The sequence below is a fragment of the Symphodus melops genome (genome assembly GCF_947650265.1).
Source record: "Symphodus melops genome assembly, chromosome: 6".
NCBI classification, from domain to species: Eukaryota; Metazoa; Chordata; class Actinopteri; order Labriformes; family Labridae; genus Symphodus; species Symphodus melops.
This window is the reverse complement of record NC_136696.1, coordinates 18,393,040-18,418,517: the sequence shown is the minus strand read 5'-3', so window position 1 is coordinate 18,418,517 and position 25,478 is coordinate 18,393,040. Positions and strand designations below refer to the sequence as shown.

At 42.0% G+C, this 25,478-nt stretch overlaps 1 protein-coding gene across 5 annotated transcripts in view; it reads left to right on the top strand.

The window, feature by feature from the left end:
* megf11 (multiple EGF-like-domains 11) overlaps positions 1 to 21,003 on the top strand; it is an 85,100-nt gene extending 64,097 nt beyond the window's left edge. For 2 of the 5 annotated variants that reach the window (XM_079346919.1, XM_079346917.1), the window contains 15 exons: positions 5,028 to 5,148; positions 6,222 to 6,385; positions 6,503 to 6,605; positions 9,337 to 9,483; positions 10,878 to 11,012; positions 13,239 to 13,367; positions 13,938 to 14,066; positions 14,676 to 14,804; positions 14,962 to 15,090; positions 15,195 to 15,425; positions 15,891 to 16,063; positions 16,151 to 16,214; positions 17,472 to 17,516; positions 18,299 to 18,505; positions 18,713 to 21,003. In XM_079346919.1, the coding sequence (XP_079203045.1) occupies positions 5,028 to 5,148; positions 6,222 to 6,385; positions 6,503 to 6,605; positions 9,337 to 9,483; positions 10,878 to 11,012; positions 13,239 to 13,367; positions 13,938 to 14,066; positions 14,676 to 14,804; positions 14,962 to 15,090; positions 15,195 to 15,425; positions 15,891 to 16,063; positions 16,151 to 16,214; positions 17,472 to 17,516; positions 18,299 to 18,505; positions 18,713 to 18,888 (2,082 nt within the window). In that variant the 3' untranslated portion in view covers positions 18,889 to 21,003. The remainder of the gene's footprint in view (positions 1 to 5,027; positions 5,149 to 6,221; positions 6,386 to 6,502; positions 6,606 to 9,336; positions 9,484 to 10,877; positions 11,013 to 13,238; positions 13,368 to 13,937; positions 14,067 to 14,675; positions 14,805 to 14,961; positions 15,091 to 15,194; positions 15,426 to 15,890; positions 16,064 to 16,150; positions 16,215 to 17,471; positions 17,517 to 18,298; positions 18,506 to 18,712) is intronic. The other 3 variants (XM_079346918.1, XM_079346920.1, XM_079346921.1) reach the window with 3 other exon arrangements.
* Positions 21,004 to 25,478: the final 4,475 nt, after the last annotated feature.

The window sequence follows — 25,478 nt, the reverse complement described above, 5'->3', positions numbered from 1 at the left end:
GTTAATTACTTGCTCACACTTTAGAGTCACATTAATTGCTTGTACACATTTATTATTGTCACATTAGATGTATGCTTCACTTTAGTGTCACTTATTACTGTTTCTCTTGTCACTCGTGTTTTTCCAATAAATTTGTATTTCGTTACGCTCAGTCTGTCTCGTGCTTTTGGTTCCCATTATTCTATCGTAACAAACATGATAAAAAAAAAAAACATGTAGTAAAAGATCTATTCCAGAAAACACTTCATATTCCTATTTCCCTGAAAAATAACAAATCTGGAAACAAGAATGTAAGAGAAGAAGAAAATGTAAATCTTTATTGAAAAAGAAAAACACAAATGGAGGACAAATAACAAAACACATTTAAAATGCATTAAAACCTCCATCATCATTTAACATGTTGCCACTTTGCTCTCTACTTTAATTGAATCACCGCTGTAATTACCAAGTGCCATCTCATAATTATGCTATTGGTTACCTTAATTTTTCATGAAGCTGTCATAGGTCAATTGTCTTTGTAACCTTACTCCTTGTAATCTCCTTCACCCCTAAAAAAACTGCATAAAACAAGAGGTAGATTCTTATAAGAGCCTCAGTATTGTATCAGTCCCAGCCCACGTGGGGAACAATTAATGCTTCTATGTTATCTTTGCTTGTGAAGGTGCTTGCTTTGATTTATACTTCCTGTTATTGGTGACTCCAGTAAAAGTTTCCATCATTGTAGTTGTAAAGTGTTGGAAGTAGTCCCAGTACTACTTGAGAAGCTTTTTGTACACAAGCAGGAAGAAGCAAGGTGAGATATTTTATTATTGCCTTATAATGGATGTTCTGGATTGCACCACAAGAAACTTCTTCCAAAACACGTTATTCTCTGGTCCTGAACTTTCCTGACATTAATAACCAGCTTTATGTATACTTCTAACCAGTGATTTAGGCAGAAATGGGAAAACAGGGGGTGCAAAAAAAAATACAGGGGGTGCACATTTTTTTCAGTGTCACTCACGGCGGCGCGGCGGTTATGTGCTCCCTAACACACTAGTTTTGAAGAAAACTGAATAAGTCTCTAAATGGTGCATTCTGTTCAATAAGATGCATTGTTACACGTTTTAGTTTTCACATTTTAGTTTTCCCAAGCTTCATAATGTTGATTTACTGTACAGCCCCTGCCCTGACACACCCCTTCATCATTTGACTGCAACTCACTTGGTTCATGTTGTCTAACCCCTTTGTTGGCCCACTACTTCTATCTGCACTTTCTTTAAAAAACCAACAACAAACAAATAAATTCATAATAGTACATGTGTCATCCCTAGATCCCTAGACCTTGATAAGTCAATCATCTGGAGCTAAACCCTGCAGTCCGTTGATTGGTTGAAAGAATCGTCACTTCCTGTGTTACGTCGGTAAACAAAACTGCCGTGTTTAAAGCATTGACTGTAACACAGCTGATTGTTTACGTGTATTTGTCCTCGCCGCACACAGCCTTCTCTGAAACAAAGCTTGATTGAGTTCTTGTAATAAAGAGTCACATGCCAATGACAAAGTGGATGAACTGCTGGATGTTTCCAGCGTTGGTTTTGTTTATGTAGCGTTTTTCTCCTTTGTTGAATTTATTAGTTAGCGGTTAGCTGTCAGCTGCTATCATATGACGCTATTTACATAGCGGCTATCGTCATCCGGCTGACACGCCGTCTACCAAATAGGACACGGGTGGCTGTAGAAACGTAAATGGGATCGGGTTTAAGCTTTTCAGTACCGGTATTCGGCAAACATATTCTTTGCCAGAATTAGAATGTAGCCTAATCAGATATTTAGCGCACCGTATAGAAACCCGTGTAGTAAGCACGTCTATTAAATGTAGATATTTGCACGGCCTAGGTCAAGCCGTGCTATCATTTCAAGGCCGTGTTTTTTTAAAATAGGCCGTGCAAAAAGCGGTTTCGCGGTAGGCTACCTAAATCTATGCTTCTAACACAGATGACTTGCCATAACTTGTTGCATTGGTGAGACTAAAAGTAAGACCCTTAGTAGATTTTGTGCAGCCACATTGTCCCCTTTAACTACTGTCAAATTAGTTGTTCAACTTCAATCAGTTCATCTATTGTATTTGTTGTCTTCCAATCTGGAGTTACAGAGCAGCAGAGACCAAGAGGGTACATCTCAGCCAACATTACATTTCTGTGGAAATTGCCTGTGTCTTACAGCGGGCCACTGTGGTGAATTGAGCTAGTGAGAGGGGCCGCAGACTGTGTCTTAATTTGCTCCACCTGTTCTCTTTGGCGGCTGCTGGGAAGAGCTGCCAGATCCATTAAACAGACCTAGAGGGCAAGAGCTGGATAGAAAAGGAGGAAGTCAGATGGGAGCAGACTCGCCTCATATGGTGGATTTGTGTGTGTGTGTGTGTGTGTGTAGGTGTGTGTGTGTGTGTGTAGGTGTGTGTGTGTGTCAGGGGAGAGAGACGGGGGGGAATGCTTGGTGTAGTTTTTGATTCTTTTTCTAAAGCTTCTGCTGTGCAAACAAACAGCAATGTAGAGCTGTGATCACAACTCTCACCTGCCAGTGTCTAACTTATCTTCACATGAGTGTTGCATGTTCATTATTATACATTTTGGCTTTCTGAAACATGGTTAATGATGGCAATGAGAAGTGTGATTGCTAGTGAAGTCATTCTCCCTGGAGACAGCTGATAGGACTAAGCCTCCCTGCTGTATCTTTGTTCAGGACTCCCGTCAGGAGGCAAACCGAGCAAAGTGCCGGAGCCTGCACGCTTGATTTAGCTCTGGTAATTGGACATGCTCTTTTGACAGGGACAAAGTGATTACATGTTACCTTTTCAGGCATTGTCCTGCTCGATCTGCAGCATGCACTCACAGTCACATTTCCTCTCTGTGTACAATTTCTACAGATTCTGTTGATACCACTCTATCTGAAATAATACTGCATCCGAAATGGATTCCAGCCTGCTTTTGTAGGTGGTGAAAACAAATCATTTCCCTCTCTCTCAGGGCTTTCCACCCTCATCAAAAGGTTCAGGGGTTCATTTTGTGTCTTGCTGCATGAATTTTAAACTGCAGTCACTCATCCAGCAGTTAGATGAACTGTTAAGGAGTTGGACTGATTGGTAATTAGTGATGCCATTTGCATCTAGTCTCAATGGATACCATGTTGATCGATGTTGTGTCAGTGAGAGGCTTTGCGAGAAAAGAAGCTCTCCAATTACATTAAGATACCAGTAGGTATGAATTTAGTGCCTCAGCCAAGGACGACCTGACTGCCTCTCTATTGCTCAGGTCTGGTTGCTTCCTCCATCAGCTGTGTAGTTAGTAAGGTCCTACTGCTCTCGTGCGATGGACTGACAGCCCGTGTATTAATAATGATTCTCCACATACAGACTCCTTTCCTTCGCAGCTCAGAAGGAATATGAATCAGTCGGCTAATGAGAGAGCTGCCTTTCCCCTCTCAAGAAGAGACCAACCACCGGTCTCTGCACCATGAGGGTGAAACCAAGTGGAGTCTGACGCAGCCAAGGATGCAGCGAAAATCCATGTGGTCATTTGTGACTGCATGACATTTTATCCGTGAGTCCAGTCACCAGTAAATTGCCTTTGCTCTGAAGACAGGCTGAACCCACCCCAATCACCCTTACCCATCCACCCTCCCCCCCGGCTGGTCCAACTTCTCTCCACACTTAACAACTGTAACTGAACTGCTATTGTTAGCAGTCTTGATGCTGTCATATTCAGTAGAACAAAGGTTATTGCAACCGATTGATAAAAATTTCATTCACAGCCGGGCGCTTTCATGTGGTGTACAGGGAGGAGAGATGTTTTAAGATGTGTGTTCTGCCCCCGGCGTCCATTGGCACATCTCCTCCTGCCTCCTGTTTAAACTCGGTTCAAAATGATAATGAGAGCAGTGAGCAGCCAGCAGTCCCCCAGTGCTCTGGTGAGCGAAGCAGAAGCCACTCAGGACTCCTCTGGGCCGCTAATTGGAACTCTAAATCATTGTGTCACCTGTCACTCAATGCTGGCTTTGGAAGAGAGGGCGTGAGGATCCACAGACCAGCTGTGATCTCCTGCTTAGAGAGGGGCGAGACTAGTGGAAGTGGGCTGTGCTCAGCCTTTAAAGCAGGGAGATTCTAATGACCGCAGGCTTTAGAGGACAGGGACGGGGTATATTCCACGTACTTTAGTAGATAGTTGACTCTAATGCAAAGGTAAGGGGATAAAGACTGCAGCAGCATGGCTGCTTTTCCCCCACTGGTGGACTTATTAATAGTAGATTGAGAGTCTGCTGCAGTCTGTTAGGGATGTCTCTGAGATCCTGCTGTTTCTCTATTAACCCAGTTCACCATGGAGTTTATTTTTGGGATTTTACATGAACCCCTGTTTTTCAGTTTATTTGTTTCATATTTATATTGTTTGTACTTCTGACTTCCACTCATGGCCTTCCTCTGATATAAATCTCATCAGCAGTTGTATACACACTGCTTCATTGGGACAATACAATACAATATTCTATTCAAATATCTGTAGCAGTGGGAATCGCTAGTTTTATTAGGTAGAATTATTTAGTGAAGCTGTCTAGTCTGAAAAATGACCAGAGTTGGATAGTGAAGGGTCCAGACTCTCTGTCCATTGAGTCCTGCCAGTGTCTCCATGTATAAAAGTGGAGACTGCTGATGAGGTGAAGCATTATTTCAAAAAGCAAAGTGTTTCTAACACAATCAGAATATATATATGGAGCGCATGGGAGGAAGCTAGGATTATCAGTTTACAGGGTCCTGTAATAGCAGCAACACCATGAGGTGTGTGTAGTTACTGCACATATTTAACTGCTGTTGTCATTTTTTATCATGTTCCATCCTGCACACAGATACAGTGTGGCCAGCGCAGGGTACTCTCTATCTTTCTAGCAACTTTCTTGTTGCTAATATTCCATCTTAGGACAACCAGGGTCAGCTTTTATTCAATGGTCATTCTTTGCCTCTCTCTCTCTCTCTCTCTCTCTCTCTCTCTCTATGTCAGGGTGAGGACTGTGCCACAATGTGTCCTCCTGGTCTGCATGGACCGAGCTGCATGTCCACCTGCTCCTGCCACAATCACGCGTCCTGCTCCCCAGTCGACGGCTCCTGCTTCTGCAGGGAAGGTACAGTGTGAAGTGACTCATGTAAAGATCCATAGCAACTCCTTAACATTGTTACATTTGCTACTCTGACCATTCTGTGTACAATGTAATCACACGTTTGCATGCACACACTAAAGTACTTATGTTCTGAATTCTCTTGCATTCTGTGCATGAAAATGTAAGAATAATACTTCGACATTGTTTTTAAATAATTCCACACACACAATAAATGAAGCAAAACATGGAGAAGTTACTTTCAAGTTAAAGTTTTTTAAGGCTTTTTTGAGACATAATTCAGTAAAGTTATTGACAAAAACAGAAACTGAAGACGCACTAATCTTTTGAAATTCTCTCTCTGGTGTTTCCCTCCTGTAAACAATGATAAATGCTTTCATGGTATGAGTCCAATTCTGCCTAATTCTGTGCGGACCCTAGATACAGATAGCAATAACAGGTCAGACGAGCGTAGGATATACTGGCGCATTAGTGCGTGTGTCCCCGTGTATGGAGGCTATAGTCCTCAACACAGGCAGCCCAGGTTCAACTCCAGCCTGTGGCTCCTTTCCCGCATCTCAATCCCCACTCTCTCTCCCTGATTTCCATCTCTGTCTACTATCTTATGCCTGTAATAAAGGCACAAAAAAGCCCAAAAATAAATCCTCTAAAAAAATGCAATGCCATATTAAAGTCTCAACACCAAGAATAATGTAGAATTCATTTGTAATCCATCTAATACTTGTAAGAAAAATCCTCTGCTGAGGGCACTTAAGGACACAATAATGAGATTTATTCGAGTCTCGGAAGCAAGGATTTCTGCAGAAAATGTTATCCATGCAGTCTTTGTGATATTTGAGTCTGGATAACAGTGGAGAACCCAACGATGGACGAGCAGACAGATATTGATATATTTAGAGCTCTTAGTATGGAACGTAAATACTGTACCAGAAGCTACAATTTTGATCCTGATGGTTTAATGTTGGAGACAATTGTACTACTACTACTACTCTATTTTAATTGTTTAGTTTTGTTGAATAGTATGGTGAAAAATAAAGGTCAATGTTAAAGCTCAGTGTGCCTCTTTTCTCTCTTTCCAGGCTGGCAAGGTGTGGACTGCTCCATCCTCTGCTCCAGTGGCACATGGGGTCTGGGCTGCAACCAGACATGCTTGTGTGCCAATGGCGCTGCCTGTGACCCTGTGGATGGTACCTGCACATGTTCTCCTGGGTGGAGGGGAGAGCACTGTGGCGAATCCTGCCTTGTAAGTCTTTTTTATTTCCCTGAGCGGGGGGTATATACTGTTTGTCGGTCTTGAACAAATGATAGTGCTCATGTTTAAAGTTGTAAGTGTGTAACAGTAATTTGTCATCGTTGTCAGGATGGCACCTATGGTTTGGAGTGTCGTGAGCGCTGTGACTGTAGCCATGCTGATGGCTGTGATCCTGTGAGTGGCTACTGCCGCTGCTACCCCGGCTGGACAGGTCAGTATTGACACCAGAGCAGGCTGTCATCAGGGGAAGAAATATCCACTTACATCTAAACTACATGTATTCGTCAAGAGCTAAAAATCTGAGACATCAAATGCTGGTCAGACATTCTTATTTTCCCAAAACAGGAAAATATGCCCCGGCGAACATGATTTGTGTTTTACAGGATGTTTACAGAATGTCTAAGCAGTGTTTTGTTAATTAAATGTTCAATTTGTTTTGCTACTGAGCCGGCGGGGTGCGTGAATGAGAAATGTGTGTAAATGAATTCTCTTGGCTAACACACTGGATGCTGGTATGCAATCATGCTTATATTGCATCAATTACTGGTTATACACAACATCCAAAGTGAGTCACAAGATAAATATTTGGAGACGGAATCAAATCATCGGCTCAGGATGGTCTCATGAGTCTCAAACGCAGCCTATGATGTTTTTATCTTGGCGCTTGTGATTTTTTTTTAAGTTCCAGGTTGTTGTAAAATCTGATTGAACTAACTGCTGTATTTATTCATCAGGGATTCAGTCTTAGATGTACAGACTCTGCGACTGAACTCCCATCCTCTGTAGACTCAAATTCTTAGTTTAAACTTGGACATACATTTGCCTTTTTGTTTCTTGTCATTTCAATCATTTACTTACAGGGAAAGACGTGAAGGTAGGAATGTGTGAATGTCACAGCAATGGTGGGAATCATTATGCTCCAAAAATGAGGCGTTGCATCTGAATGTCAAATGGGGGGGGCCAGCTGAGGACCTGCTCTCTGAGCCCGGGTGGAGAGGTGCAGTCAGAGAGGGAATAGATTTCAGCAGGAAAGGTCAAGCCTGTGGGCTCTCTGCAGCCCACTCCATTCAGCCTCCTGAGCTCAGGGCATTTATTCTGGGAAACAATGTGGGTTTTATTATCTGCTAGAACGGAGGCGGCAAAACGGGCCTCTCATGCTCTGAATCCTGCACAGGTCGGGACCATCTGTCAGCCATAATTGAGTCACAGGGGTGCATGGCTGGGGGCAACGTGCAGCCCAGTGGGCCAGACAAACACACATACACACGCACAAACTCGAACTCGTAGAGGCTTATCAATGGACTTTCTGAAGGATGAAGCACCCAGAGAGAGGAAGATGTGGGATTTATCACAGGAGGGAGCCAAGGATGGAACAAAATGTTTATTTACAGAAACACTGGAGTTTTTTTTTTGGTTTTGTTTTTTGCTGTAAACACTGTCACATATCTGTGCATGCTGGCTCCAGAGTTTCTTAGGCATCCTACTTTGCTCTCAACTTGCTTCGGGTTTTTCTTAAACTGTCAAGAAGCTTGACTCAAGGAGTGTGTGCATGTAAGTGGCTAAGTTGTCTTTGACCCACACTGTTGTTGCTGAACTGTCGTAAGCCTGACATCAGCCAACAGAGATGTAAAGAGAAGAGATGGGGCCACAAACCTGATGCTAGTCCCTGTTAAAGAAGCCCTCATTTTTTATTTCTGAAGTAGTTCCATGTCATAGAGCAGGTAATGTGAGTGTGTGTTTACATGCGCTGGGAGAGAGAGCTTTTCTTTGCTCAGCTCGCTCTGTACAAATTGGACAGTGAGACCTCTGGCACTTCTCCGCGAAAAGCTTCCTTTGAAGAGACTTCAACTCGGGCTCATCTCACTCTTTCTTCTCCTCGCTCACTAGGCACCCAAAGCCCCTCTGTTTGTCACCATTAGACTGAAAAATGTGACGCTCTGTCCGCATTCATTTTTCTGACTGTAAAGGCAGTCGCAGGGTTTTTTCTTCCTGGCCTAGCAGAACCTCAAACACATTCGCACAAGCCTTGCCCTCCTTTTGAAGTCCATGGCTTGGCTTCTGACTAAATCAGTGCTACCATGCCCCCTTCTCATCAGCACTAACATTTCCTCTCCTTACACCTTCATTCCAGCCCTAAGGCTGCCTGATTACTGTATAACATTAGTCCCCAGAGTTTAGTCCAGGTTTAATTCAAAGGTACTGCTCTTGTGCTGCTTTAATGGCCACACCATTCTTAGATATTCTCACTCAAAGGAAATTTAAAATGAGACTGCGAGCTAAGGGCTGCTACTGGAGAGGTTGCAGAGTTTATATGGAGAGTGAGGGACTCTTAACGGTGTGTGTTTGCAGTGTATGCAGAGAGCAAGAGATTTTGGCCAATGGTTTTTGAATTCATGGCTTAGAGAAACGCAGTGCTTTGTCAGATGTGCTCAAGTATTCACATGCGCAGCGAGGGCCCTGTACGTACGCTCTATTCTATGTAGGTTTGGTCGGACCTGCCTCAAACACACAGTCACATTTTCACACAGTCGCAGCCTGCACACATTTCTTTTTGGGCTCTGTGCTCTACCCAAACTCTGCTGAAAGAGAATGGGAGACAAGCTGGGCCCCTCTGGAGACGCAACCCTGTTAATCAACACAGAGCACTGGCAGGATGCCTCAGTCTGATCAAAAATAAAATACATTTTTGAAAGGAGCATTAGACTCTGAAAAGATGGGCTGAACTAAAAAAGAAAAAAAAACTCTGCTTCTTCATTTAGGACTCAAATCAATTGAGGATTCTTGCTGGGTGAATAGCTCTGCACAGATCAACTGTAATCAGGCATCGTGTGCGCTGTTCTTTGATGATTTGATTTTTACAAATAGCAGGATGTTTAGAATGTAACAGCCTTTTCCTTTTAGTTTGCATTCCCTAAATACTGGTCATTGTACTGTTTCTACAGGAATCCACTGTGATAATGTGTGCTCACAAGGCTACTGGGGACCCAACTGTTCGGTCAGCTGCTCCTGTCAGAATGGCGGCTCCTGCTCTCCAGAGGACGGCACGTGTGTGTGTGCGCCTGGATACAGAGGGACCTCCTGCAAAAGAAGTGAGCCCTCCTCTTCCGTCCCCTACAAACCTCTCAGTCGAAACCCTTTCGGAAAAACTGTGAAGAACAGAGAACTGTGCTGGTTCTCCATCACAGTGTTGACCTTGCTTTGATGTTTGAAGATTTGTTGAGCGGTTGTGCTGGCTGAGGGGGAAGCACTCAGTTGTCGGTCAAAACTGCTCAAGTGTGAACCCTTCATCACAGCTATCACTTAATCACAGCGTCTGTACCCCTACAGCAGCCCCTTCAGACTAACACCACACACACTCCTCAGCCCCACTCGCCCCATCCTCAACAACCAACTCACAGTGGGAGACTCACAGTCCTCGCCCGAGGCTCATCAGAGGGTGTGCTCGCTGGGAGTGTGAGCTCTGCCTTCTGAATGGGCTCTGTCTGTGGCTGTACTCGAGTGATGAGCTCACTGATTGGGAGTGAAGTTCAAAGTCACAAACATGCAAACATCAATTTGAGCGAGCTGAGAGACCTAAGTGTCCGTGTGCGTTAGTGTGTGTGTGTGTGTGTGTGTGTGTGTGTGTGTGTGAGAGAGAGAGAGAGAGAGAGAGAGAATCATTACTCCTCCTAATTCAATGTGTAAACAGATAATGTTCTCATCAGGTGAAAACCTCATAACTCCAGTTTTGCTGTTTTTCCTGCATGTGGAAACTTTAATTAGAACATTATACTTCTCAAGGGGCTCATAAAGGTGTATCACACCTGCTGCTTTGTATCATTCAAAGCCAGTTGGGTAAACTTAACATTGCATGGTTGTCAAAAACAACCAAGGCTATTTTTTGTCCATCCCCTTTGGGGTTTTTATGTTGGAAATATCAGTTTTCCCCGTGAGAACTGTGATAGTTGAATAGGAATCAGCCCCAATCACTGGCTATGAAAATAAGAAAACATATCTTTGCTTTTTAAAGCTCTCCCTGAGCTAAAGAATATCGTATTTTATATATACAGGTTGGAATCTCCTATCGGGGCTGCACAGATTGTGCAAGTTGTTTAAAATATTAGTATAATTACCTTTCTACCACTTTAAATGTCTCTTTATGGTCCCCATTCTTTCCATAAAACCGTCATTATTAACACAGTTGTGTGTTTCCTGACATTTATAGATCATCAAGCTACTCTCAAGTCTCTACATAAAACAGATTTCATGATTCTCTCTACTTTTTTACTATTCAGTCTCTGGCAGCAGATGAAATGGGAGTGATTACAATAAAGACTGACTTTTCTGCTTCCTCCCTCCCACTGCTGTCTCTGCCGTTTTATGGCTCTCAGACTTAATTTAACTGTACCCCCTTGATCACTCTTGTCATGCTCATTATTGTATACATCTTGTGCCATCTAATACCGTTGACTGATTCCCTGTCCTCTCCCATCCTGCTCTGCAGTCTGCTCCCCTGGGTTCTACGGGCACCGCTGCAGCCAGTCGTGCCCGCAGTGTGTGCACAGCACCGGGCCGTGCCATCACGTCACGGGCCACTGTGAGTGCCTGTCCGGCTTCTCTGGCTCCCTGTGCAACCAAGGCAAGTAGCCTTCCAGGCCTTTTTGACCTTTTCATGTGGTTTCACTTCCAACAAGATGTATTCACTGTGAAGCTTCAGTCATTGCTACTAGAAATGGGAAGCACAGATTACATCTGAAAACTTTCTCACATTTTGTTTGGACAGTAGAAAATCAGTATTTTGATGTTTTGAAATTGCATGAATTATTTTTTTTAAATATAAAGATAAAAAGCAGTACAGTACATTCTAGCAAAAATAATCAGTATATGCTTGTACCTTGAGTATACCTTCTAATAAAACTGTTAATTTGTATCTAAAAAGAACTCATTTCACAGCACTTGCATATTTTCACCTGTGCCTTCCTCGCTGTGCTCAGTAGCTCTAATAGGATCAACGGTTGACCTGCTGCCTCTCCCACTAGCATCTCAGCCCTGAAACTTTGAATAACATAATGATAGTAATAATAATACTAACCCTAACCCTAGCTCATGAGGTAGGGTAAGGGTTAGGGGTCACTCCAGACCAAGTAGGAAAAAACAAACCTTCAACAGGATCCGGACTTTTGATGAGAGCATTTTATTTCACACAAATAATATGTTGTTGTTGTAAGTAGTTGTTGGTGTTCTTCCCCCTCCTAGAAGAGAGCCACATGTACATTCCTGTTTACAAATACACTAAGAAACTACACATGAATATGCCTTTGTTTGTCTTGTTAGATTTAAGTTAAAGGCAACCAAGGCGACTTTTTCTTTGTGCTTCGCTTCAAAGACGTTGTTTGAATCACACAGGAGGATCTTGCTGGCAGGAAAAAAAAAAAGTTTGCAGCCTGTGTGATGCTTCCGTACAGGTCCTCATTTCAGGCTGAGATGTGTTCGATACGGCTGTTTTCACTTTTAGAAATCAATTTTCGGAAAGTTTTCTCAGATAATGCACGTTTTAGATGGACAAATATGTTGACGATTATTGTTGTACAGACACCTGACTAAGACATATGTTTTGATACCATTACTGAACATAAGTTGTAAAAGAAGATATCAAAGTAATAAGTTAGTTTTATGTCCTCTTATCCTCCAACAGATTGTCATATATCAACCCATGTGTGACAGTGATGTGATCATATTGGTCGTGTCAGTGGTTGCCGTAGCTCCATGGCTGTGTTGAGGAAGACACACAAATGAACTGTAGATTCGACTTCTAATAATTTACCTTTTTTTGAAATAAATTACTGAAACACAGTGGGAAATGTTTGAGTTCTCTTTCATGGCTTTGAGCAATGTCTTACAAAATAAAAGTTTAATATGTTAGCTGAAGGGAGAGGAAAAAGGTGGAAAAAAAGCAGAGCCAGTCCTAATTTGTCAGACTATAATTACTGTTGAGCAGGCGTTAGGCCTCAGAGGACGAAGGTGGCCGACAACATGAACATTCTTCTCTTGTTGAGCCCTGTTGGCGTCCTCACTTGTCTTCTGTCCAGCACACAAAGTCCCGGCTTAATGAAGCTCTCCCGGTGTGCTGAGTCTTGAATCCCCAGGAGCGGCAGTATGGGGGAGCCAACCTCGTGGCCTAATGACAACCTGCTTCAAGGAGCTTGAAAGAGCTCTCAAGAAGAGGGGAAAGCCATCTGAAATGTAATCATTAAAATCACCCCACATGAAAATGAGTCAGACCCATCTCTTTCACAGCCAGCCGCCTTATCTGATATTTCTGACGCTGGGCTATTCTCTTTATGTGGGGTCTTTGATGTATCTGCTGCTGCTGCAGCTCCCTGATCCTGGTGCTTAGAAACACCTTGGTTCAATTTGTCTCGCAGCCCAACAAGAAAACACAATGGAGGTTTCATTGAAAATGACATCTTTTATTGAGGAGTGCCAGAGAGCATTTAAATATTAATTTCATAAAAAATGTATACAGTGGTCTGTGTACATGGTCTATTTTAATTTGTGGCACATCACTCATTCTACTCTTGTGAGTGGAAATGGGGCAGTTGTGCCACTGGAGGCAGAGATTGACTCCTCCTTTTGTTTAAACAGTTCACTTTATGTCCACTCAAATAGAACAATATCATCCATTAGAGGAGTGTGTTTACACAACCTCTCACGAAATGAGTTTGTCAGTATGAGTGTACTCACTCTAATGTGTCCAAGTTTGGTGTCATTATGTTAATGCGTTTTACTCGTCTTTGCATGTAGGTGAAAATATGCAGATTAGGGTTGTTTTGTGGAATAATGTTTTGTGTTTCTGGGTTTGCAGTGTGTTCTAGTGGCAGGTTTGGGAGGGCCTGCGCTGAGATCTGCCTCTGTACCAACAACGGCACCTGCAACCCCATCGATGGCTCCTGCCAGTGCTTCCCTGGTTGGATAGGAGAGGATTGCTCTCAGGGTATACTTTTTTCTCTACTTCTTTTCTCATTTTCTCAGATTCCACCCACTCATTGCCTGTCTCTACCTTTAATTTCTCTGTCACTCTTACCTTCATACACATACTCATGTTCATGACCCTGCACATTCAGATACTCACCCTCAGCCGTATGTAAAACAGATTGTTAGAATGATTCTTGTAATACATTATGCTCATTGATTTACAGCAATGTTGGCCAAAGATCATTAGAAGAGCTTTGAGCTAGCCTGCCACGGGATATCTCTGTGTTTTTTATTGCCCTAACTACCTGAAGAATAAATAACTTATGATCAGATGGATGTAACATTAACAGAGCTATTCTTTCGGTAATTCAACCTGACACAAATGTCTGGTTCAGTATGAGCTTTTTAAGTCCAGATCACATTGCATTTTTTCAGTATGCAAACCCTGTGTCAGGAAACAGTGAGCTCTTATCTTTGTATGGATGTATCTTTCCTCCTGTGTTATAAGCTCCATGTTTGCATGCAAATCATACATGTTGTGTTTGAAAGTGTGTGACGATGAGTCTGACTGTGTCTCTGGCGTCTGCAGCCTGTCCCTCGGGGCACTGGGGCCCCGATTGTCTCAACTCGTGTAACTGTCACAATGGAGCCCAGTGCAGTGCCTATGACGGGGAGTGCAGGTGCAGCCCCGGCTGGACTGGACTCTACTGCACACAGCGTGAGTCTCTCCCATCCAGTTAGCAGACACACAGTGACACCTACTGGCTTGCCTGCAAAACTGCAGCAGATATTGAGTGGCAGATGTTTTTTCTTAGAGACAACGGGGTGATATCTGCTTTTCATTCACAGTTTTTTTTTATTTTTATGGAATATCATCCAAATAAGACTAATGGTCACTTCATTAATTTGCTTATTATACATTCCAGTCATTCACTGAGGGATACTGCAGTTCATCAACATCAGTCCACCAATTTGAATCCCATTATCTTTCCCCCTGAGGGGTTGACTCAGTCCTTTTTGTGGTGTCATGCTCTTTTGCATAAAATGGCCTTTGTCTTCAGCAGCTTTCCCCCATTTTCACAGATTTATTATTCCTATCTCCATTTTCAATGTTCTGTATTTCCACCTCTTATGTTATTTTAACATCATGAGCAGATGTTCTGCAGCTCAGGAAACGTTTCATTTCCATTCTTCCACATTTTCCCTTATTGAGTATGCTGCGGAGACATTGAATGCTATTGATTTCCCTGTTCCCCTGCAATACAACCTTGACTCTTTATGTTGTCTCCCCCCTCCTTTTCCAACATTTTATACATCTCTGTCCCAGGCTGTCCTTCAGGCTTCTATGGCAGGGACTGCTCTGAAGTCTGTCGCTGCCAAAACGGTGCAGACTGTGACCACATCAGTGGCCAGTGCGCTTGTCGAACAGGCTTCATTGGGACGAGCTGCGAGCAGAGTTGAGTAGGACCGGCACATTTTAGTTTTAAACAAAATTACCCAGTGGATGAGTGCGGTTGTACATGTGTGTGTGTGTGTTGTATAAACACTTTGGCTCCCACTCTCTAAGTGCTTTAATTTTGATGGATGTAGTAATGCACCTCTCTTCCATGCAGAGTGTCCTGCTGGTACATTTGGATATGGTTGCCAGCAGCTTTGTGAGTGCCTGAACAATGCTACCTGTGACTATGTGACCGGAACATGCTACTGCAGCCCCGGATACAAAGGCATCCGCTGCGATCAAGGTGAGAGGTGACCGGGATGATCGAGGCTCTCCTCTGTATCATCATTCCATTACAGGTGTGTGCACTGTGTTTAAACAAGCCCACTCTGTGTGTGTTCTCTATAGCAGCTCTGATGATGGAGGAGCTAAACCCGTACACAAAGATTAGCCCAGCGCGAGGCTCGGAACGTCAGTCTGCAGGGGCCGTCATGGGCATCATCTTCCTCCTTCTCATCATCATGGCCATGCTTAGTCTGTTTGTTTGGTACAGACAGAGGCAGCGGGACAAAGGCCATGAGATCCAGCCCAGTGTTTCCTATACACAGGCCATGCACATAACCGACTACTCTCTGTCAGGTGAGATATTTTAAAGACTACATGAACTTTCTATTGACAAAGTGTGCGAGGAAGGTCATAGGGGCTCTGTAAGAGGCCGATGGCCATTCCATTGGGTCTCTGCAGGATGTGTACCTCTGGCTCCGTGAGAGTTTGGGAAATACGAAAGGACAAAAGTAGGAGAGGAAGGTGAGAAAGTGGAGTAAAGGGTCAAAAGAAGAGAGGAGAGGTGCATGTGAGAAAGATCACATGTCCTCTCTGTCCTTCATTTCTTAAGAAATATTGTCAAGGTTAAGAGAAGGGATAGCTAGATAGGGATTTTTCATGCAAAACCATGAAACAGTTTGGGTTCCAGTCCCAAATAAAGTCGTAGTGGCCGTTTATGTTCGATAATGGATGCGTCTATTCCTGCCCATTGATTCTTTAAAGCTATAAGAAAAAAGTACAAAATGCTTCTTTAACATAATGTGCTTTTTAAACCCTCAGAGTGTGGCAGCACTGCAGCAATGAGAACCAGTGCTGCAGAGGTCAATCAGAGCGCAGGCAGCACTATCAATAGTAGTGGTCAGTGCTTCTCCAACCCCAGTTATCACACCGTGGCCCAGTGTAACGTGGTCTCAACCATCTCCAGCAACCTGGACGGCACTCTGACCCTCAAAGTATGGCTACTCTCCATTTGTTTTGTGTTTTACATGATTTAAATACAACAGTAAAAGCAACACAAGACTGTGCTCTTTGTCTCACAGTCGAGCACCCTGAAGAACAGAAACGGCTCAGAATGGAGAGCCTACTGCAACCTCAATGAGATAGGTCAGTATTTATTTGTCCTTCCACTATTTTTTTTTTTTTTTTTTCTTGTGGGATATTGCGGATCTGTGATTTCAAGGGCAAAGTCACATGTGTGGTTAGTTCAAACCTCATATAGGCACCGGCCCTGACACAGCCACCCTGCTGTGAATGAAGATGAACCAAGGGTTTCTTGTTAGATATAACCTTTGCTCTGGTTGTGATCAGATATGCTGGGGGGTGTGGGTGCAGAGGAAGCAGCCGTGCAGAGGTGAAAAGGTATTCACTGTGGGCTCGTTAGTCCTCTTTCACTTCCTCATGTGGTGCATTGCTGTAAGATAGTTTACATTAGGTCAGATACAGCACTATTAGTTCGTGAATTATAGAAAATTAAGAGTGACTGAAATAATGCTCATAAAAGCCTAAATCTCTGGTTCAAATAGCCTCCTTCTCGTATGTGTAGCAGTACATTAACATTAAATGCATCATTTGTAACATTGTCTGTTTTAATTTAGTTGTGTTTCTTAATGTATGTGTCAACAACAGGGCACCCAATAACTGTCATATGAACATTTAGCCTGGCTGTGTTTGGCAATGCTCTGACAAGACAAGGCCCGCTCCCTTCCCTTACATAACAGGCTCTCATTGCAGGCATGGTTGCTGGCAAAATATTAGTATTACTTACCTTGAGTTAAGTAATACTTATATCGGGTCGGTGGGGAGTCCTTGCCTCCGGTGGAGGAGTATCTCGGGGTCTTGTTCACGATTGGGGGGAGGAGGGAGCTGGAGAACGACAGACGTGCGCAGGTCATGCGGTCACTGTATTGGTCCGTCGTGGTGAAGAAGGAGTTAAGCCGAAAGGCGAGGCTCTCGATTTTTATTCCGACCCTCTTTGTTCCTCCCCTCACCTATGGTCACAAGCTTTGGGTCACGACGAAATAGGCTTCCTCCGTAGGGTGGCTGGGCGCAGCCTTAGAGATAGAGTGAGGAGCTCGGCCACAAGGGATGAACTCGGAGTAGAGCCGCTTCTCTACCACATCGACAGGAGTCAGCTGAGGTGGCTCGGACGGCTACTTTCTTCTCCTCATCGCGTGTTGTCGTCTAGCAAATGTCCCAGTATAAATATTGTTGATTTTATAAGCTTGTGACTCTCAGAATGTGAAAGCTTTGATAGGATCTCAGAAAATGGCATTTGAGTTAGACTTCACTGAGATATTTTTGTTAATCGTTACATACAGTATGAGAGGGTCCATAAGAGTTGTTTAATTTGGTTTGTTACAGATGTTCAACAAGGGGAGACACAGACACAGAGAGGCTCCAGAAAAGGTAAATAATTGATGCTGTTATTGAACAGTGATGGCACATGTGTTTCTATGCTGCATGTAGAATCCTGTTCAGCTTCACCACTATCAATATTACAAAATCCCTTCATGCTCAACAACCCACGTTGGAGTTTCCCCTCTTGGTTTCTATTCCCCTCTGAGACTTGGATTTCTCTGACCTAAAAATCCTTATATTTTCTCTGATTTATATAAAAAATCTGAACACTTTGGACCGGATCATGGTGGGTTGAGGTTTTTGTTCCGAAAGGTAATTGTTCTCTGTGGCTCGGTGCCCAATACGTCATTTAGTCTCCCACACTGTGCAGTCGCTGGTGAATGTGAGGGACCCAGGGGTGTGAAGAGCGGTCTGAAGGAGCTCTGCTGCGGTCTCTAATGAGCCCTCTTATCAGACTGATGAGGCTGTTATGGATGAGATAAGCCTTCCGCTCTCTCCCCTTTGTACTCAGATTACTATACACCTCCATTAGTCACCTGTCAGATACAAAAGAAGTACAAGTGTTGAGGTGCCTGTAAAGCTGGTAGAGCAGGCGCCTCATCTGCAGTGGTTTTATACTCCTTGTTCCACTGGTCACAGATTCCAAATCCTGACGCTGTCTGGTGCATGTCATTTCCAACTCTCCCTCCAGATTTCCTGTCTCTCTCTCTCTATTTCTGTCCCACCAGGTTGTAGTGCCAATTTAGATTGAAGATTGTCGCGTTAATGCTTCTGCTATGTAAGTGACCATATTATCATCCTTGTCCGTCCATGTCTCGTGGCTACTACAGACTACATCAAGGCCTCCATGTGCAGCAACAGTGTCTGCTCCCTGAATAGTGAGAATCCGTATGCTACCATTAGAGACCCACCAGGGCTGACCTGCAAGCACACAGAGAGCAGCTATGTTGAAATGAAGTCCCCCTCCCACCGCGAGGTGCCCTTTGGAGGCACTGCCACCCTCCTGGGCAGCGCCAGCAGGAATGTCTATGATGTGGGTGAGTGCGTTGTTGTTCAAGTGAGTGGAGCTCAGCAGGGTCCTGCAGCTCCCCCGTGAGCTTGTGCAGACTGTGTAAGCTGGATAGGAGGACATGTGAGCTTCCTCATTGTTGCATGCACCTCTCCTTTCTTCTTTTGACCCTTTTCTCCACTTTCTCTCCTTCCTCTCCTACTTGTCTCCTTTCGTATTTCCCAAACTCTCACAGAGCCAGCGGTTAGCGTCCTGCAGGGACCCAATGGAATGGCCACTGGCTTTTCTCAGAGCCCCTATGACCTTCCCCGCAGCAGCCACATCCCCGGTCACTACGACATCCTCCCAATGCGTCACAGCCCCACACACACACCTCCACCACCCCCAGAAAGCCCCAGTTCCCTGCTCTAGATGGACACACACACACACACACACACACACACACACCCTCTGTCCGCCTGTCCGGCATCAAAGCAACTTTCAGAAAACGTTAAAGCGACGGCCCTCCCTCTGTCTCCGTGTGTGTTCTATTAGATACTGAGAAGTCGAGATGGAGGGACAGCCTCCACACTTTGGCTCCCTCACTCGCACTCTTTCTGTGGTCCTGATGGAGGGAGGGTGGAGGAAAGAGTGTCCCACACACCAGCGACCGTCCATCTGTTTTATTTTCTTATAAAAACTGATCACTCAAACTGCTGTCCGGACTCTTTATGAACTTCCTCAAGTCGAACACGGTTATTCCAGATGAGCAGCATATACAGGGATTGTTTGGACAGATTATTTACAGGGAGAGAGCGATCATCACGCTCATTTTTAACTCATGATATCGGTTCACTGTTCAAGGGCAACCGACTGTTTATAATGTCCCCATACACAGAAAAGATTTTCTCCACAGGGAGGACCGTATGGCACACTTGATCATTTGAAATAAGTGAGGTTTTACCTAGAAAGACACAAGAGTGTTTGACTCTTCTCTGTGTGCAGCAGCTGCAGATCACAAAACAGCCGACGATGACCTTCTACTCTGAAGTAACAGAAAGGTCACACAAATGTAGGCAACCTTTTTTCCAGAACTTAAACATGGAAAAAGGGAAAAAGTCTGATAAAGCATGGACACGTTTTAAAATATTGTAATGGTCCTTTAAGCACTGTTATCCAGTCATGATCACACACAGTTATGACTTTGCTGATTCCTGTGTGTAGCTTCTTTTAAGTGTTAACAAGGCCTGATGTATCTGCAGATGCTTTTTGGTTACCAGTGTTCATGCGTTATTGCATCACTATGAGACACTCAAGCAGTTTAGGTCTTAAGACTTTTGCCCACACTGATGAGGTGATTAATCTTGTGTTTGTTTTCTATGTGAAAGCTTTTTATCTTGCAAATGTCTTAGTTTCCGTTTTGAAGTACTGGGTGTTGAGAAGGGATTGCTTTGACCTTTTATGTTTGGTATTTATAAAGCTTTATTTATTCATTTATATAAGTGATGGTGACTTTTCTATCAGTGTGACTCTAGAATTTAAAAAAAAAGATAAGCATGATCAGATAATGGATACCCACTGATGTAGATAACACAATTTCTCTTCTTGTGAGATGATCAGTGTCATTTTGTGAACCATTTTTGAAGTTATTTAAGATGTCCTCTCTCACTCTTGATGTCAGATTGTAAAATGAAAACAAGGTTTCATCTGAGCAGTTCAAACACCACAAATTCCCCGTGAAGCATTTAAGTATATGTAAAAAGTCAAATTCTCAAATAGTTTCTGTTTGTTCCAGGCTAACTTATTTATATATAAAATAAAATTTATTCATTCACTATGTGAATTCCATTTCACCCTCTGTAGAAGCAATAACATGTTGACAATCGATGCCCGGACAACAATGTTTCATCAGTGCAGGACATTTAGCCATCTTTGACTAATGTGGTGACAGTGGATCATATTTATGTGACTTTTTCTTCTTAGGAAGGTTTTGCTGTCATATCAATGCTGCTTGTTGTTTTGGTAAATAAGTTATAAATTAAAAACCTATTCTGCCATCAAAACCTGTTTCAGTCACGTCACTGACTCGTAAAAAGAACACAAAATGTTTGATGCTGCGATGAAGGATTTTACTTGAACAAATATCAAATGTTATTACAGTGTGTTGTGCTCGCAATCCTCTGACCTGCTTCTGCTTTCGTTACAAAATACCCACGTTGTCCTGAGTCTACGGGGGAGAAAAAAAGAATAGACTCGTAATATTCTTGTTTGTCATATTTCAGATTCATTAAAGGTGAAAATCTCCTCACAGGTTTGCAAGTTTTTGTAAAATCTGTGATTTTCTAAAAATGTTCATTTCAAACAACTGCATATATGTTTATTAGATGCAGAGCTTCAGACCGTTTTATGTATGACAACAGTTTTACTGAAGATGAAAATAAATATGAGAAACGTATCTCTTTCCTTTTTTCATGCACCTGTATATGAAGTATTTCCCCTAATTTATCCTCATTATTAAATTATAGTCAGATGTCACTGGAAGAATATATCCTACATAATTCATAACTGTGGCTTTTTCTTCTTAAATTGTTTTGTCTCTTTTTTATCATATTCCTGTGACGCAGGACTTCTAAAAGTATTACTTTCGGTGCAGTTTTCAATTTAAAAAGAAAACGTATTTGTCCCCAGAGGGCAATTCAAGCAAATCTATAAAAAGTACCGGTACATCTGCAATTATGTGTAAACTTTAACTAAAAGGATGTATTGTTTGTTTTACAGTGAACTATATTGATAATGTAAATACACAACTTTTTGGGTATACTTGAATATTTTTAAAGATGGGAGATATTTTTTTATGTATTTTTGTGTTTATATGAAAGGTTTCCCTAAACTCACAGAAGATGGATTCGCTGACACATCCACATCTGTCCACATCTGTAGTCCATCATAACTTAGTTGTGATCACACCTGGGTTGAAGTTGGGTTCATGCAGACTAAGTGCAACGCATTGCATATACTCTAGAACATGTATTCACTTAAATTAAGACTGTATACGGGCAGGTTATTAAAATGTTCTTAAATAATGCTGTGGGGACTTTCACCTTTATAGTGCAGGCCTCAGGCATAATCATGTCTGCTAAACTCTCTATGTCAGCTCTATCTTTCAGCTCAATCTACCACTGGAAAAAAGAACTCCACCTCGAAATGCTATGACAGAGCTGCACCTCAGGTTTATTCTCACGAGGCTGCACCTGCATGCTGACCCCCCCTGCTGCTGAATACCTGTCACTTTTAATTCAGTCTGACACCACAGCCATGGGGGGGCTGAAAAATTAAGTGACCATAAAACATTTTCAAAACAACTTCAAAATAAGTGACACATGACTGAGTACTTCTGTTAAAGATTGTATTGTCCCAATGAATCACTGTCTTCAGGACTTCAATCAGCTATCCTTGTTAAAGGGCTTTTATTGAGGCATGTATCATTTGACTGCACTGTGCTGTGGGTGAGCAGAGCTCAGCTGCAGATCTTTATTGTGGTCACGTTCAGCTTCAGGAACTGTGAGAATCCATCAGACCAGAGACCAGATCTTTACTTAGCCATTCTTAATGCATAATCAGTATTCATCCCAGACTGTCGCATCACTTTCACCTCTGTGTTTACAACAGCGCCTTAAAGCACATAGCTCCACACAAATCAACTCCACAAAAATAGAATCAAATCTCAGTCTTTAAAATGTCTACTAATGAATAAACATAGTCCTATTTATAAACAGTCTAGACCTACTGTTTGCAAAAACATTTTGTCAAAGGGTTATTTAAACTCATCAATTGCTTGCTTATCCAAGTGTTTATAGTTGAGTTTAAAACTATGGCCTGCTGTAGACTATCCTCTTAGTCACCACCGCTATTCCCCCATCGGCCACCAGGTGGCAGACAAGAAGCCCACGTGTGAGAGAGGCAGACGTGATGACCGCTTAAAAGTGAGTAGGCAAACTATTTCGGTGGAAGGCGACATGTTTTAGACAACCTATGAGAACATCACCATTTTTAAAAATCGGTTAAATTATGTATATAATTAGACTGCCAGTGTATTGAATTTTTATTCGCTGGGGATCCATACGGTTCCATGGTGTAATGGTTAGCACTCTGGACTCTGAATCCAGCGATCCGAGTTCAAATCTCGGTGGGACCTAATTGTTTGTTAACTAATGGAGTGCAATAAGTATTGTTATTGAAGATACTGATGTAAGGTGAGATAATAATATACAGCTGTAACAATATTGTGAACTCTGATTTGATCTTTATTTACAGACCAAAACCCTGGTGTAGTGTGAACTATTGCTACTATTATCCAAGTGCAAATAGAATTTCCTTGTAAACCAATTACACACATTGACCAAAAAAAATCAATAAATTCTCAAGTTTTGAAATAGTTTTGGAAAAAGTGAAGATAAACAAACAGGTAACTGAGTTTGTTTCAAAGGAGTCTAGACTTGCTTGATGTAGTTTCATATAAACCCTTATTTTGTTGTGTGCTGGCACATTATTAACCAGCCTGTAACCTTTTTTCATACTACCATTTACAATCTTAATTAATCTTGACCATGAATACTAGCACAAGCTCGGCTCAAACTCATTTTAAATTCCTGTGAGGAGTGTTTTGCTTGTATGAAACAGCCTGAAATTAAAACTGACGTCTCTGTATGACCTATCTGCTTTTAAAAAATATTTCTATCTCACTTCTTTTCAGTTTCATGTTAAACATTTGAATTAGGAAGGCTGTGATTTCTGTCAGAAAATAGTTACTCATATAGCCTACACAAGACAAACTCATCAAAGAGATCAGTGAGTCCAACTTTGTCAACAGGGGGCGCCAACATTGACACCACCAAAAAATCCAAGAGTTTCATGGTAAGATTTTCTTGATTCTTTTCCAAGTGTATAATGACTGAATCTCTGTCCATAGCAGAATTCACATTACCCAAATTCATCATAGCTGGTGTCTTAAAGATTGTTCATATCCCTCACCATTTTAGGTTTTAATGCAGGTAACAAGGGATTATATTAACAGGTCTTATTTCAAACTAAATGATATGGGTTTTGTCTTTTCTTTTCATCCCCATGTCATGTCCTGAGTTTAAAAAGGAACATACCTTTTCTGTAAAAACACATCCTTCTTTGTGTCACCTTTACTGACTCAGTGGTGTTGTAAATAATTATCATCCACACTTTTTAAATATCCTTGTTGGCTTACATCTTATTTTTCTTTTTACAATGCAGCATAACAAAGACGAACACGCTGTGGATTTCTGTCATTCACAGTTTGACAGCTGCTGTTGTCTTCTTTTTTGACAGACCTTGATTTCAGGCTTCATCCTCCTCTTCCTGTCAAATTCAATGCAATGAAAAGAAGATATCTGTTTTTTTATCCGTAGCTCACATCCTGAGATGTCCAGTGAAATGTGATGTCAGTGTCATGAATTCATGTTTTACTGAAGCTTTACAACATTTTCATCAATTGACCACTGCAGTGTGAATAGATATCGATCCATGGTGGCTTTCAGGAAAAAGTATTTGAGCTCATCACTATATAACCTTATTTTGTATCAGAATTATTTCCAGATTAAACTCCTTGTAATCCAAAAGTGTTAATGCAAAAAAAAAAAAAAACACTCCAGCACTCACATGGGAAAAATAGATGCTTCTTTAGTTAGTCAACAAAATGTTATAATCTTTTAGGTACACTGACCAAATCAAATACACAGTCAGGAAAGAGCTATTATATAACATGATCAATAAATGAAAGCACCACTCAACAACTTCTCTTAATGATGTCATAGAAAAGAAATGTTAACCGATGTTTAGAGCTTTAAAACTAACCAATGGATTAAGATGCACAGACATTGAAAATGGATACTGCTGAATGTAATAAATAAAATAACCATCACATTGTTTATGCATTATTTCACCTCAAGGGAGGAATCTTATAACATGTGACAGATTAAAGCCAAGAGTAATAGTTTAATTGTGGTGTACTCATTCCTCCTGTTGTATTTAACATTAAGCCTTCATCAAGCTGTTGCCAATGCAAGAAAAAGGGATCCATCCTCATCAATTCTCAGTTGGTGCAAAACTGTACTCTAAAATTGACCCAAAACTTCAGCACTATAGACAAATGATGGGTTTTCTTCTAAAATTACAGTTTTCGTAGATCCAAATTCCCTTTTTTTGTTACTTTACATCCAGTGCCATACAGTGCAGATTAACTGCTCTGGCTAAAAAATATATTTTAAAAAAAGATGGGAAAAGACTCATTCAGCTTTTCATGCATTTCTGCAAAAAAAGGGGGGACTTTGTCCCCAAGTACTAACACAGATGACTTTGCAAACTGATCAAAACAAAATACACCCCACCTTTCTGCTTCCGGTGTTCTAATATTGTCATTTGTCAGTATTAACAGACGTGTATGTTGTAGAAGTCACCACAGAAGGGCAGTAGAGGGCAATACAGAAACTAAACTGTAGGCTAACTGCACTTCTTCTACCCCTCTAAAAAAGATGAACCTCTATTTTGACTGTAGCTATACTGACAAATGATTATTCTCTGCAGCTGACTTAAAATATTTTATAGGAACTTGAACATATAAAGCACAGAGAAATGGTGAATTTATAGTATTGTCCTTCATTTGGGTTAGGGTTAGGGTTAGGGTTGGCTCTATGTGGAATAATTTCACATAGAGCATTTGAAGTGTTCTGCCTTTTTAATTGAACCTACATTAAAGGATTAAGGGCTGACTTCAGTCAATTTTAGGCTGAGTGGATAGAAATGTAACTGCTTTTAAGCCACCATATCTACATGTTGTGTGATATGTTATTTATTTTCATGGCCAACAATGCCAAACAGTACAGTTTCCAGCACTAAAAATTAGGATTTAAGACTTCTCTCTCCTTCATGAAACATCTGTATTTCTTCAGCAATACATTTTAGATGGAACAAATTTGCCGGACTAAAAAAAAAAA